Below are 13,934 nucleotides of genomic sequence, written 5' to 3'. Positions count from 1 at the left end.
AACTAATTACTTTTTCTGTTATTTACATGCTAGTCATTATTCACTATATAAATTGATATATTGTAAGCTGATAACATACAGTTGTTGCATTACTGGTTGTTGCAGAGCTCCTGTATGGGACAAAAAAAAGATTTTCTCACACTTTAACAAAGGGGAAAGGCTTAAGTGTTAAATATTTCATGAGACAGTGAAATCAGTTAAGTCAAAGCAGCAAACTCCCTCCTCTCCAGGCAAAATAAACATGTTTGGGAGAATTTATCAAGTTAAAGAAACTTCCCTGGTCTAGCATTACGCTGTAAGCAGCTTAAAAAGAAGGAGTTCACCTAAGCTTGTTGCACAAGGAGACCTACTGGGCTGCATCTTTCACATTCCAATTGACTCTCCGCCAACAGAGGCTACCTGGTTTTGCTTTAAGGCTGTTTATCTGGCAGCGTGAATGATGTTCAGCTGCTTTAGGTGTCATAGTGAGGGAGGAAAGCCTATCCTTCAAACTGAAATTTGTGCTCTGAAAATATTGGAAACCCAGACTTGTACTACGTTTTGGCCAAGTGTTCCTGCAGACAGTCTTCTACTATACAGTACACTTTACTTGTACTTGCGAAGGTGCTAAACGTAAAAGTGTTTTGACATTTTTCCAATAAGACACACACACACACAGAAAAAAATGAATTAAATTGATAAACAGGGCTTGAATGGAAGTATATAAAATTGATTCAGTGTACGTGTAGAGATAAATTGCTGATGATGAGTCCAGTCTGTATTGATAGATAAAAAAGCAAAATCAAGTTAACGGTATAATGCCTGACCGAGAACATCTTTTCACCTGCATGACTCATATGTCGTTTGATACTCACGGTTGGAGAACATCTCTCTTTGACTCAGGCTTTTTTTTTTTTTTTACTTTAAACAAGCTCTATAATGTATTAATTCGTCTGGCATTTTTGTTGGTTTTTCGCATGTGTTGAAAGAAAATTCAGCATACTCCAACACGATAAGCTGCAGGGCTGTAAAATAGGACGAACCTTTTCACTTGGAGAGCAGCTGGTGAAGATGCGGTGAGATTTTAGATTCAGGATGGCAACTCTGGGAGAGAAGTAAGGAATAGTTCAGGTGCTGCTCCTGAAAGATTTATAATTGAACTCATTCATCTTTCTGTCTCCCCATCACATATGCTGCATGCACGGCTCGACAACTCTGCCGAAAATTACACCAAGGAGACAACACCTAGCCTCCGAGTGCACAGCTGCCTCCAGCTGTACAGAGAATGAGGGAGAAATGGATCTTATGCAACCTCACCATTCTGCTTCATTAAACTGACTGTTTGCTAAAATGGTATGAAATATCAAATGAAAACACAATGATAACAAACTAAATAGACACAAGCAATAGAGGTTAAAAACGGTAAAGTAGATAAAAGCCTGTTCAGTGGATTTTTAAAAAGGTTATTTAAAAGGCAACGATTTTTCAAGATAAATTATTGTAGAAATTGGGCTGCCTCAAGCCTCACTGGGCTAAGAGTAAATGTAACCATCACACAGCGCATTTAATCTGTGCTTCATTAATTCCTGAAGCTTCTAGAGGGGGCGGCGGTTCACTTACATCATCTGGGGGTTCATCATGCACCTGGCTTTAATTGCACTTGAATTGCCTTGCAGGTGGCTTTCACAGAAGGATATCATTCCCACAATTCTCACAGGATGTGTGCGTGAGCATTGTCTTTTCCAGAAAACTGCACTTGTGTCCTAAAGTGGCTTTAAAATGCAAAATACAATTGTAGAACTGTAATGTGGCTTAAAAACAGTGAAAAATCTGGTCATTCTTGACACAAAGTGGATCATAAATCCTCAGGAGTGAAACTCGAACCCTTCTTAAAACAAAAAAAAAATAGAATCTGCTTTAAATCAGGACAGACAAAGAATTACTTCACACTGAAACATTTAATTCGCTTATCATGCATTGTTGTTTCCAGGTGGCTGTGCTTTCCAGGCTTTCACATTTCAAGTGGGGTTGTGTTCACGCCTTTAAGTGTGGCTGTTTACAGGGTTCACACTTCTTACAAGTCAAGCAAGAGCTGTAAAAAAGTCAAGTGCACAAGTTCTTCTCCTGCATTATTCTGTATTATTCCTAAATGTAAAATTCAGTGTTTGTAGCTACACTGAAAGCCTGATCCATCTGCTCTGGTGGTTTATAAAGAGCTCAACAACTCACAGAGAAGTAGTTCTATACATGCATTAGTCAAGACTGCAGCCACACTTTGATTAATAGCACCAGCAGCCAGAAAAAGAAGAAAGAAATGGTGCTTCATGAAGTGCTAAATGCAGCAGGGAATGAGTCTCATGGTTAGAAGACAAGTCTGGCTCCAATTTGACCAAATTTTCACTTTTCACAATCCTGTGCAGAGGACTTGAGTATAACCCCTTTTTGTGGATATCAACGGCAAAAATGGCAACAGCTGTTTTATGCCTAAAATGACCTTCTTTTTGTTCATATTCACCCAAACCAGACCTCTGCTGGAATTAGGAGAGCATGAACTACAAATGTTACGAGTATGAAGTCATTTTAAAAGCAGAAAACCTATGAGGAAAAGGATCCACTGAAGAACAGATCAACAAAGAGTAGAACTTGGACACCATATTTGGATCCCTGCTGTCACATTCACAGGTTTTCATTTACGTAGTTTACGAGACTTGGTGGTATTGATGCACCATGTTGCGTGTGCATAGTAATTAAATCTGCATTTGGCATATCATGAGACACTACTGTGGTTCTTATGGTATATTTTAACTCTGAGTTATTTGCTGAACTCCTCCACTGCTAGTACTTCACTATACTGATGACACATTGCTTTACTTCTCGGCTAAATCAAAACTCAATAACCTTAACAGCTGCCTCAACTGTCTTGGTTTGTGTTAGTATCTCAAAATGTCCTCCATCTCAATTCTAATGGCCTTGTGTGCAGCCCCAGTTATTTTACTAAGAAGGTCAGTCACTATTCTGGCCCTCTTGCTTGTAACGTCAAGACCTCTTCTAAGAATCTCTATTCTTTTTGACAAATATTTGAACTTGGAACCTCATGTTACTAAGCTCATCCAGGTCTGTTTTATATACACACGTGGACAAAATTGTTGGTACCCCTCAGTTAAAGAAGGAAAAACCCACAATTCTCACTGAAATCACTTGAAACTCACAAAAGTAACAATAAATAAAAATTTATTGAAAATTAAATAATCAAAATCAGCCATCACTTTTGAATTGTTGATTAACATAATTATTTAAAAAAACAAACTAATGAAATAGGGCTGGACAAAAATGATGGTACCCATAACTTAATATTTTGTTGCACAACCTTTTGAGGCAATCACTGCAATTAAACGATTTCTGTATTTGTCAATGAGCGTTCTGCAGCTGTCAACAGGTATTTTGGCCCACTCCTCATGAGCAAACAGCTCCAGTTGTCTCAGGTTTGATGGGTGTCTTCTCCAAATGGCATGTTTCAGCTCCTTCCACATATGTTCAATGGGATTCAGATCTGGGCTCATAGAAGGCCACTTTAGAATAGTCCAACGCTTTTCTCTCAGCCATTCTTGGGTGTTTTTGGCTGTGTGTTTTGGATCGTTGTCCTGTTGGAAGACCCATGACCTGCGACTGAGACCAAGCTTTCTGACACTAGGCAGCACATTTCTCTCCAGAATGCCTTGATAGTCTTCAGATTTCATCGTACCTTGCACACTTTCAAGACACCCTGTGCCAGATGCAGCAAAGCAGCCCCAAAACATTACTGAGCCTCCTCCATGTTTCACCGTAGGGACAGTGTTCTTTTCTTCGTATGCTTGGTTTTTGAGTCTATGAACATAGAGTTGATGTGCCTTACCAAAAAGCTCCAGTTTGGTCTCATCTGTCCAAAGGACATTCTCCCAGAAGCTTTGTGGCTTGTCAACATGCATTTTTGCAAATTCCAGTCTGGCTTTTTTATGAGTTTTTTTCAGCAGTGGTGTCCTCCTTGGTCGTCTCCCATGAAGTCCACTTTGGCTCAAACAACGACGAATGGTGCGATCTGACACTGATGTACCTTGGCCTTGGAGTTCACCTTTAATTTCTTTGGAGGTTGCTCTGGGCTCTTTGGATACAATTCCAACGATCCGTCTCTTCAATTTGTCATCAATTTTCCTCTTGCGGCCACGTCCAGGGAGGTTGGCTACTGTCCCGTGGGTCTTGAACTTCTGAATAATATGAGCCACTGTTGTCACAGGAACTTCAAGCTGTTTAGAGATGGTCTTATAGCCTTTACCTTTAAGATGTTTGTCTATAATTTTTTTTCGGATGTCCTGGGACAATTCTCTCCTTCGCTTTCTGTTGTCCATGTTCAGTGTGGTACACACCTTTTCACCAAACAGCAGGGTGACTACTTGTCTCCCTTTAAATAGGCAGACTGACTGATTATGAGTTTGGAAACACCTGTGATGTCAATTAAATGACACACCTGAGTTAATCATGTCACTCTGGTCAAATAGTTTTCAATCTTTTATAGAGGTACCATCATTTTTGTCCAGGCCTGTTTCATTAGTTTGTTTTTTTAAATAATTATGTTAATCAACAATTCAAAAGTAATGGCTGTTTTTGATTATTTAATTTTCAATAAATTTTTATTTATTGTTACTTTTGTGAGTTTCAAGTGATTTCAGTGAGAATTGTGGGTTTTTCCTTCTTTAACTGAGGGGTACCAACAATTTTGTCCACGTGTGTAGTTGAAAAATATCACATATTCTGTTCTATTCTATCAGCCAAAAAGATAAGACTTTCTCGTACATGGCTTAATCTTTTGCCATTTTGCCCTCTCCAACTGGTCCAAAAGGCTGCAGCCAGGATGTAAACCAAGAATATTCATTGCCCTTGCATGACCTGACCACTGGACCTACAGCAGCAGCTTATTTTAGCATCAGCCTCTTCCATCATCTGATCAGTGTCTTTCAACTGTTTCCTATTTTAAATGCTCCTCTCCCTCGCTTTTGCAGCTGCAGCATCTAAGCTGTGGCCCAGCTTTTGCCATTTGATCTGATATGCTGAATCTGCTGTTTGTTTTACATGGCAGCTGAAAATTCATTTCTAAAGGTCAGCCTTTTCAGAAAGACTTTCTGCTTGCCTTCAGTTTTGTTTGTTTTGGTTGTGTTTGTTTGTTTGGATGCGTTATGCACGTGTATGTGAATACATTATAGCTTACACAAATAAGCAAAGAGGTGAATGGACCTGAAAAAGCCATGCAAAAATCTCTGTGTCATGGATGGTCCCTTGACAGAATCCATGTGTTACTCCATGCAGCCACTCCTACAATTACAATTATGCACTATTTAAATCATTTATACGTTTTAAATAGGTAAGTTGTATTAAAATTCACCCCATGCACAGTTATTATGAATAAAAAAATTAGCTGGAGACACCAAAACTCTTTTTGCACCAGGCTGAAAACTTTTTTACTTCTCCTGTAAAGTTGGACATTTTAATATGAAGGTCTATGGGGATTGAATCCCTGGAGAAGCCACCCTCAAGTGGCCATTTGAGGAATTGCAGTTTTAAAACTTCGACGTCAGCCCCAGAGGTTGATGCGGTGCATAGATGTATGTATACTTGTATTTAAATGTGTATACTGTTTTCTCATTTATTTTTGGGCTTTTCTGAATTATTATGGTTACATTATTGTGAGCATATGCTAATTTATTCTGTAATATTTACAGCCTGATTATTTAGTATAAATTCTTGTGGCTGGTCTATTTTGCCTTGTCCCGTCTCATTTCTCCTCTTCGTCAAAGCATTTCTCACAACCCTAAATAAACCAGACGACACGATCAAAAGCCTCAGAGTGAAATACGACCAGCCAATAGTTTAGCCTAATTCCTCCCCCACAGACTAATTTATGAACACACAAATTGTTCACAGCTCAGATTTATTGCCGTGAGGTTATACATGTCATGTAATATGTATTATGTATTTACGCATTTGGCAAGATGAAACTATTACCATTTTGAAAGTGGAATTGCTTCAGTATGACCTTGAAGAAGGTACACATAAAACTGTGGGTTTTGAAAATAATGAGCAAGCCCTCAGGATTGAAGACGGCCCCATACAAGGAATCCCTCTTCATCAGAGACCTAATCTGCTTTTCATCAGTTGCTACCATCCTAAAGTTATTTCTTCTCGCCTGATCTCTCATTGCCCTCACTCCTCTCCAACCCAGATGGTCTACAAGCTTCACTAGTGCCAGTCTCCTCATTTTATAATTAGCAGCATTTAATATACGAGGAAACTCGAAGCAACTATCAGCACCCGTAAGAGCAACCGGGTGTGAAGGCAGAGCAGAGAGGAAGGGCAGGAGGGTGCTCTGAGAGTGCAAACCAATTCTAAGTGAATATTGGCAAAGCCACAGCATCAGACTGTGATATGTACAGTGTCAAGCGGAAATCCAATAATGTTTTTCTTCCGTGCATGGATAAAGAGGAGGAAGTGATGAGTGCCTCTGCCCTTCATTTCAACATGCAACATCTAGTGTAAAAATGAAAATCACAGGGAGCTGATGATATGTGATTCTGTTCAGATAACCACCAAAAAAACAGGGGAAAGATTTTGGATTCTGTGTTTAGTGAGTCTGTTTACATCCTAGCTCAGGGAACATCCTATAATAAACAGTAAAGAAAACTCTGTCCAGCCCTCTATGAGCTGGAAATAGCTATTAATAGCCTGTTCTGTAATTTAATTAAGCCTCATTTCAGCACACAGTTAGAATCAATCCATTCAGTCAATGACAGACACAGAGGAGATTGATCTCCCCTCAAAACTTTTAAGCCGGTCACCTTCCTGGATGTTATTTATCTACAGTGCAGCTACGCAGATCAACACTTGCATTGACTGTTAATGGACTGTTGCACTACAATAAGGTGGTTATTATCATTGCAGAGTCTGTTCTACAACAGTGACCATGTACTGAATGCCTGGCTTGAAGATTAGTACTTCCAAAAAGGTTTGAAGTCCACATTCTATGGCTGTATGTTTTGGAACTTGATAAACACTAAGTGAGGAGTCAATCAGATAAGTACAGTAAAAAGAAAAAAGGTGAGGAAATCTGTACATACACAGTTAGGCAAGAGATAAACCTGTGAGCAAAGAGGTCTATTTATTGTTATTATATATGCCAAGTTATAAGTTACTATTCTGTTGGCTTTGTGTTGAAATTTAACGACATATGAGGCTTGTTTTGTCTTACTGAATGCTCCGATATATACAGCTTGAAGTGAACAATTCAGCACATCTCGCAATAAATCTCACGTTTACTAAAACACATTACAGCGAGCAACATATTTCCGGAATTTTGTCTGAACCGACACAGACGGACGCCTGAATCCTTGATCTCTATCTACAGTCAGGTGATTGGACGGCTCTGTAATGCTGTTTTGGCTGGCAGGGTTTGGGTCCACTTGTCCTCTGATGAGGCAAATCAATATAAAGTTGTTCTTAGTGATCACCTTTATCCTCTAATGACATTTTTTTATCCTGATGGGAAACAGTTGAATACGTATGGGAGATTTTGGACCAACACGTTAGACAGCAACCTCCAAAACCATCACAAAAACACCAAATTATCTTCAGGAAGAATGGTGTCCATCAAAGCTAATTCACACATAGTGGCCCAACACCTTCCCATGACACTTTATATTGGCCTTTCCTATAATTATACATTAAATATACTGTATGTATGTTTATATGGGGTGACCTAGATCTGAATTTCAGTACAGTAATTGTGCAGTAGGGGAAATGGGGATGTTTTTCCCTCAGTGGATAAAACAGTTTTCTTCTCCCCCCAAGCATCGGGAAGCAAAGCAGTTTCTGCAAAGTGCTGAAATGCCAAGCAACAATTGCATAAGTCCTGAATGAAATCAAAGAACACAAACTGTTAAACGCAGCAATTCATCCACCGTATGTTGAGCCTAAAAAACATGCTATGGTTTGCTTGAGTTCTGTCAAATAAATATCGATATTGGCCAGAAACAAGCTGCAAACACAAAACTGACACATCGTCTTTAAAGTTAATGAAAACAGGCTATCAAATAGTTGTTTATGTGCACATACAGAATAAATGGAGCAGCATTACTAGTCATCCAGTACTGACTCTTTCACTAGTTGTGGTTTTGGTTTCTACCATCTCCTGAGAAAAATTTCGGGCTTTTTCTATGAAGTTCACCAGTAAGTCGGTAACTGAAAGCAGCAACCTTTTGTAAGATTAATTGTAAAAAATCTCGACTACAATAATGCATTGTGTCATGACTACTAAGTGTAGCAAAAGCACAACTAAAGAATATTTTCCTTTTTTAATAATCTAAAGTATGGTAGTCCATTGTGATGTTTCTAATATATCTGTATCAGAATTTCGTACGCCATAAAATCTGAATCGGCCCAAACATCCAGCGTCGGTTAGGATCTAACTGCACATATAGTAAACTGACTGTGAGGACTGCTGCTGATTAATTTTCTCTTCATTCATTTATCAGTTAATCGTCTCATGTCTATTATGGCTAGCTTTATAAAGCTGCTCAACAATTCATCATCGTGATTGACAATCAAACTAGTTCCACTTTGACAGCAGCTTCATTTATTTTGCAGTGAGAATTACCAGAAACCTCAATTGAACTTCCATAATACATTTGCTCTGCACCGGCAGGACACCCTGTGATTTTAAGTGTTTTTGCTAATAGTTCTGCATTACAGAGCTGCGAATTACGCTTTCTAAAAGCCAGTGTTAGGAGTCTAAGAGCTCCTTCAGAAATCTGAAGTGACTCACCAAAGCCAAAAAGCTGTTTCTGGCTTCCAACACCACTGTGACATCAGGCTGTGACAGACAACAACGACTAGACTCCTGCCCAGGTGAGCTGGTCCCCTGCCACCTCCTTGTCTCTGACCTCAAAGAGCAGCCGCCCAGCTGCTGTGTTATTTGTGAATAGCTGCTCCCTGACACGAGCCCACTGTGCCTCACCATGGCAAAGAGCTATTAAATTTAAATTAACACTGCTTTGTATGAACAAATAAAATAACAGAGGTCACGGGTTGAATGCATTAGCAAACGCCTCTGTAGAATCCAGAGAGCGCCGTGGTGCTGTTTGTTAAACAGGCTGTCTGGGGAGCGTTTGCTAGTACGACGATGCTACGCACAGCAAGCTGCTCGCAGTATAACGCAGTGCATTAAGTATTTATCATGTCTTAAACCGAGCAGTAAGAAATGGGTTTGGGGAATCACTGACAGTGTCAAACTTAATCCATTTTGCAGATAATATGGCAGGAGTGAACTCGCTGTGAAGAAACACGACAAAAACTTCCAGAGCGAGAGAGAGAGAGAGAGAGAGAGAGAGAGAGAGAGAAGGTACAGTTCATCAGCATCCCTCAGCTCTATTTTTAGCTCGACGCTGAATCTCAGCAAAACAGCAGGTAGGCTACCCATCTATTTTATTTGGACAGCAATTGAAAAAAAAAATTCAGACTGATCCAGTTTCATCAAGCATGAGGAATACAAAATGCTCACAGGTGCTATACCTCACACTGAGCCTGGAATACTGTCAGTGAGAGGACAAACAGCAGGGATCGGTTAGACAATGGGAGGGGGGGATGACGAAGATGACCAAAGGTGATTAGAAAAACTAAATTCTTTAAGAGACATGTGGCAACACCATACTTGTCCAACACTGGGCTGCAAGCTCACGCAGTGGGGTGGAAGTGGCCTCAAGGAAACAGAAACAGGCGAATAACTGTAGTTTATGGTCTGCATTCCCACACCAGCTGGCTGAGTTGTGGCTCCCAATAAAAGATGCTCAACCTTTATGTGGATCTCTTCAGTAGATAGTGAAAACACTGAGAAGATGCAGGTGTAAAATTGTCTGAGCAAATTAAAAATATTACCCAAGTGGTGGAACTGGATAGAGGTTCAGTCAATTTGGAAGTGAAAATCAGGACTCCTCGTTTAAACTGAATCCATCCAATAGCTGTTGAGTTATTTCAGTGTGGACCAGCCTCACAGTCTGGCTATTAAAAATCCATTAATATTCTATAAATACTGAGTCACACCTGCTGCATTTGAAGACTGAAGCCTTCATTCAGCACGACTCTCATAATTCCTAAACCCTTATTAGTCTGCTCAAATTATCTGTCAGTATTTGGGTGATTAAAGCTGAGGGACTCTTCTGTTTTGATAGACAGTCAGTGAATCTGGGCATGAGGCCATGTTTCTGCAAAGCTGAAAAAAAAAGTGCAAAAGCTTAGATCCTAAACACCGATGATTAAATATAGCACATATCCATATTATCCTTGCCTTCCATTTCACTGGCAGTCTCCATCCTAGATAATAATGCAGATTTTGCTCTCAAGTGACTAAAGCGAGACAGTTTAACTCAGAAGGAAGAAGAAGAATCCCCCGAAGCGCTTCCTATAATTGAAAGTGACAAAGATAAGATCTGTGAAAGTTGTGGAATTAAAAGGGCCGTACTGGTCACGTTTGGCGGGACTTTGAAGCGCGACGTTTCTATAAGAACTGTTCTACTTCACAAGATCCACTGTGAACTGAGGTCAAGCGATATTTAACGAAAACAGATACACTGCATGCTTGATTCATGACTGTGCTAACAATAATCCCATATACTGTGCGTTGCCATCAATCTGCCGGCCGCCTGCTGGAGCATCACGGCTCTCACATGATGTTATAAAGCTCAGCTGAAGTAATATAAGGCCTCACGGTGTAGTTTCCATTAGCAAGAGAATTTTACGGTGAGCCTCAAAGCAATATAATTAAGATTAACTGGAGGAGACGTCCAGCCGCAGCTGCTGGGAGGAAGAAGAAGAAAAGGTTTTCCATGCATCCAAAAAACTAATTTGTCTTCTGAGATTGTCTACTAAAAATAGAACTACTTGCTGGATTTATACAGTACACAAACTCCATGTGGCCTAACAGGCTGCACCTGACTGTTTTATGTATGTACACTTGGAATTGGCACACAAATCACAAGCATGCAAATAGACTCTTTGCAAACTGTGACCCAAATAGCCTCAGTGCAAGTATAAAAAGCATCTATTTGTTGATTCCCTTTCATATGTCTGTCATCATTTTATTGGCTTCGGCTTCATACTGAATCTGCTGTGCTGCCAGTCTTTGCTCGAACCCTCATAACTCCTTTGTCAGATTCTAGTGATGCATCCAATGTTTCTTCAAAGTTTATTTAGCATTGCGCCCTTTTAACACTGTCAAGCTCACAGTGGGTGGCTTTCAAAGAAAGAAAAGGTCAAAATTGATTCAGCAGAGGTATAATTTAGGGCAGTTTATCTGATTTCAAGCAGGATTTTCCCCAAAGACCAGCAACAGAAATCAATACAGTGCCTCCTTAAGAATGTTTTGTTTGCAGAAGTTTTAAAAAATGCATAAAATTAGATAGAAACCAAGAATGTTTCCACTGCAGTGTAAAAAGGGAGTTTTTTCCTTCCCATATTCGCTAAGTGCAGCTCAAACGGAATCATTGGGTTTCTCTCTATAACATGATATAATAAAACATAAGGTTCTAACCTCACTATGAGACGCGCCCTGACATGACTTAGGTTGTGAATTGGCGCAAATAAATGGAACTGAAGTGAATTAAATGCCTGAAAGCAGCATATATACAACAGCTGCAATGACCGGCTGAACTAGCAAAGGATGCAACAGGTTCTTCCTGAATGTCAGATAATGAAGAGGAAATTTTGAGTGCTGAACAGGTTGAGATGACTATTTTCTCAGCCTGCTCTCTTTATTGGAATCCACGTATTGAGAAATACTTTACTTGTGTTATTTTAGAGATTTCTCCTTTGCATGTCGCTGCACCTTCATGTCTGCAACTTTAAATCTGAGAGAAATATTCTGAAGCCCAAGCCACACTGAGTAAAATCCACTCTCTCTACTGTGACATTTTTTTATGTCACCACTTAAGAGTAATAACGATCTGATATTTCACTGATCCCTGCAGGGAAAAATGTCCATCCACTCTGTCCCATTGGAAAAGGTCAAAGCACAGAGGTCATATAGTGAACACTGAACATGAAACAGCAGGAGATCCGGTGAGTTGCTCAAAGGCTCCTCAGCAGGTGTCAGCATACACAACAGTGCCACCTTTCAGCTGCTATATGTGTCAAAGTTGTACAACCACTTGATTTTCTGTGATATCTGAACTTTTCAAGCAGGAAAATTATCAAAAACCCATCTTATTAGGTCCAAAGCAAAGAATGAATAAAGAGTCTTGCACCTTTAGCGGCTAAACTGGAGGACCACAAAGCAAACAGGTGGCCCATCTAGCCAGCCAAAGAAGATCTTCAATGAGCAGTGGCACAGCTTTTCTTCTACAGAAATGTCAGACTTCAGAGGCCTCTGCTGAAATCCAATTTAACAATCAAAAGACCTCTATGGAAAAAACTGCTGCTATTATTAGCAAACCTCTGTTATTCCCTTTTCATTTCTCTTGTGCCTCCTGTGCCACCTGTGCCAGCTGTTTATTTCCTGATTCTGTTTCTTGGTTGAGTCACATTGTGAATTTTAGTGGCTGTGACCAAAAACAGACCCAGTGTTTGGACAGGATCACACTCAGTTGACCATCAGCCCTCAGTGACTGTGTCTGTAGGTCATCAACGCCTCACCTGACACCATGAGCTCACTCTCCTGTTCTATATTTGACCCCACGGTGTCACACGGACTTGTTTCTACCACCTGAGACACGCAGGACAGACAGATGTGAGGACACACTGGGCTGGACGGTCCACCTCCCGCAGAGGTGCGTCCTGACTGTCGCGCATTCCTCCGGTTCGCCTCCATCCACGCAGCGCGCCAACATCCAGTCATGCAGCCACACCAGATGCAGTTTCTACCTGTTAGATCATACGTGTTTAGTGCTTCTCTTACCTTTCACTCTCGTGTCCTTTGACATAGTGTCCTCTCCCGGTGCGTCTCTGTGTCTGCGGCCACTCAGCAAAGCCGTCACGTTATGGTGCGCGGCAGCGTTTTGGTCGGATAGTTAATTAAGCAGCAGCTCTTCCTCTGTCTGTCCTCTCCTGACTGCTGCTTCTGCTGCTTCTGCACCTTGACGCCTGCCAGACTTAACGAGGGTGAAGCGGGCACGGAGCAGCTCCAGCCGCCGTCTCAGCGAGGAGAGGAGGACAACAAAACCCGGACGATCCGCAGATGTGCTCTCATTCACCTGAGTCGGGTCCCTCGGAGCGGCGGCCCGCCCCTGACGCAGACATACTTTGGCTCTGTGTTGTATCCGTGCAGACTTGGCTCACATGTGATGCTCACCCAGCTCTCCTCTCTCCGCTGCTCACATCAGCCGGAGTTGTTCTCAAACGAGCTCCGGTCTGCAGCTCGACTGCCTCCAGCGGTGCGTTCACGTCCGCGGTTGCGGCTGCTGAAGGGCGTCCGTCTTCCGCCTGCTTCTGACTTTGCAAAACACTCCAGAACAAGTATCTGAAATCAAGTTTTAAAAACACACACACACATGCTACCCTGTCTTACTCGTACATGAAAAAGAGCAAGAAAGGCTGCACTGTGAAAGCCATCCTACAATCATCCTGCGGTCTTCATTTACAGGCACCAAGAAATATTGTTTCCTTGTGTGAAAAAAATCCAAAAATTAATCAAAAAATCCCCAAATTTCTGAAAATTTGCAAAACCTTCAGGAAGAAAATTCCAATAATTCCTTAAAAGTTTCCCTTAAAAGTTTTATTTAAAAATAATAATTTGGCAAGAAAATTCTTGTAAATATTTTCAAAAAATGACTAAAAATCTTCCAAATATCCTAAAAGTAAAGTGATTAGACATATCAGTAAAACGTCTAATATTTTCTTTGAGAAGATTCACCAAAAAAATGTAATCAAAATGCAGCGAATTTCTA

General features: G+C 40.7%; 1 protein-coding gene across 1 annotated transcript in view; it reads right to left on the bottom strand.

The window, feature by feature from the left end:
- Positions 1–13,549, bottom strand: part of pitpnm3 (PITPNM family member 3) — a 126,860-nt gene extending 113,311 nt beyond the window's left edge. Inside the window, 1 exon segment of the mRNA XM_051957498.1 lies at positions 12,947–13,549. Within this exon segment, the coding sequence (XP_051813458.1) occupies positions 12,947–12,971 (25 nt within the window). The 5' untranslated portion in view covers positions 12,972–13,549.
- Between the last annotated feature and the right edge of the window lie 385 nt (positions 13,550–13,934).

This window comes from Acanthochromis polyacanthus, chromosome 13 (genome assembly GCF_021347895.1).
Source record: "Acanthochromis polyacanthus isolate Apoly-LR-REF ecotype Palm Island chromosome 13, KAUST_Apoly_ChrSc, whole genome shotgun sequence".
In the NCBI taxonomy this organism is placed as follows: domain Eukaryota; kingdom Metazoa; phylum Chordata; class Actinopteri; family Pomacentridae; genus Acanthochromis; species Acanthochromis polyacanthus.
This window is presented reverse-complemented; position numbering and strand designations above follow the sequence as displayed.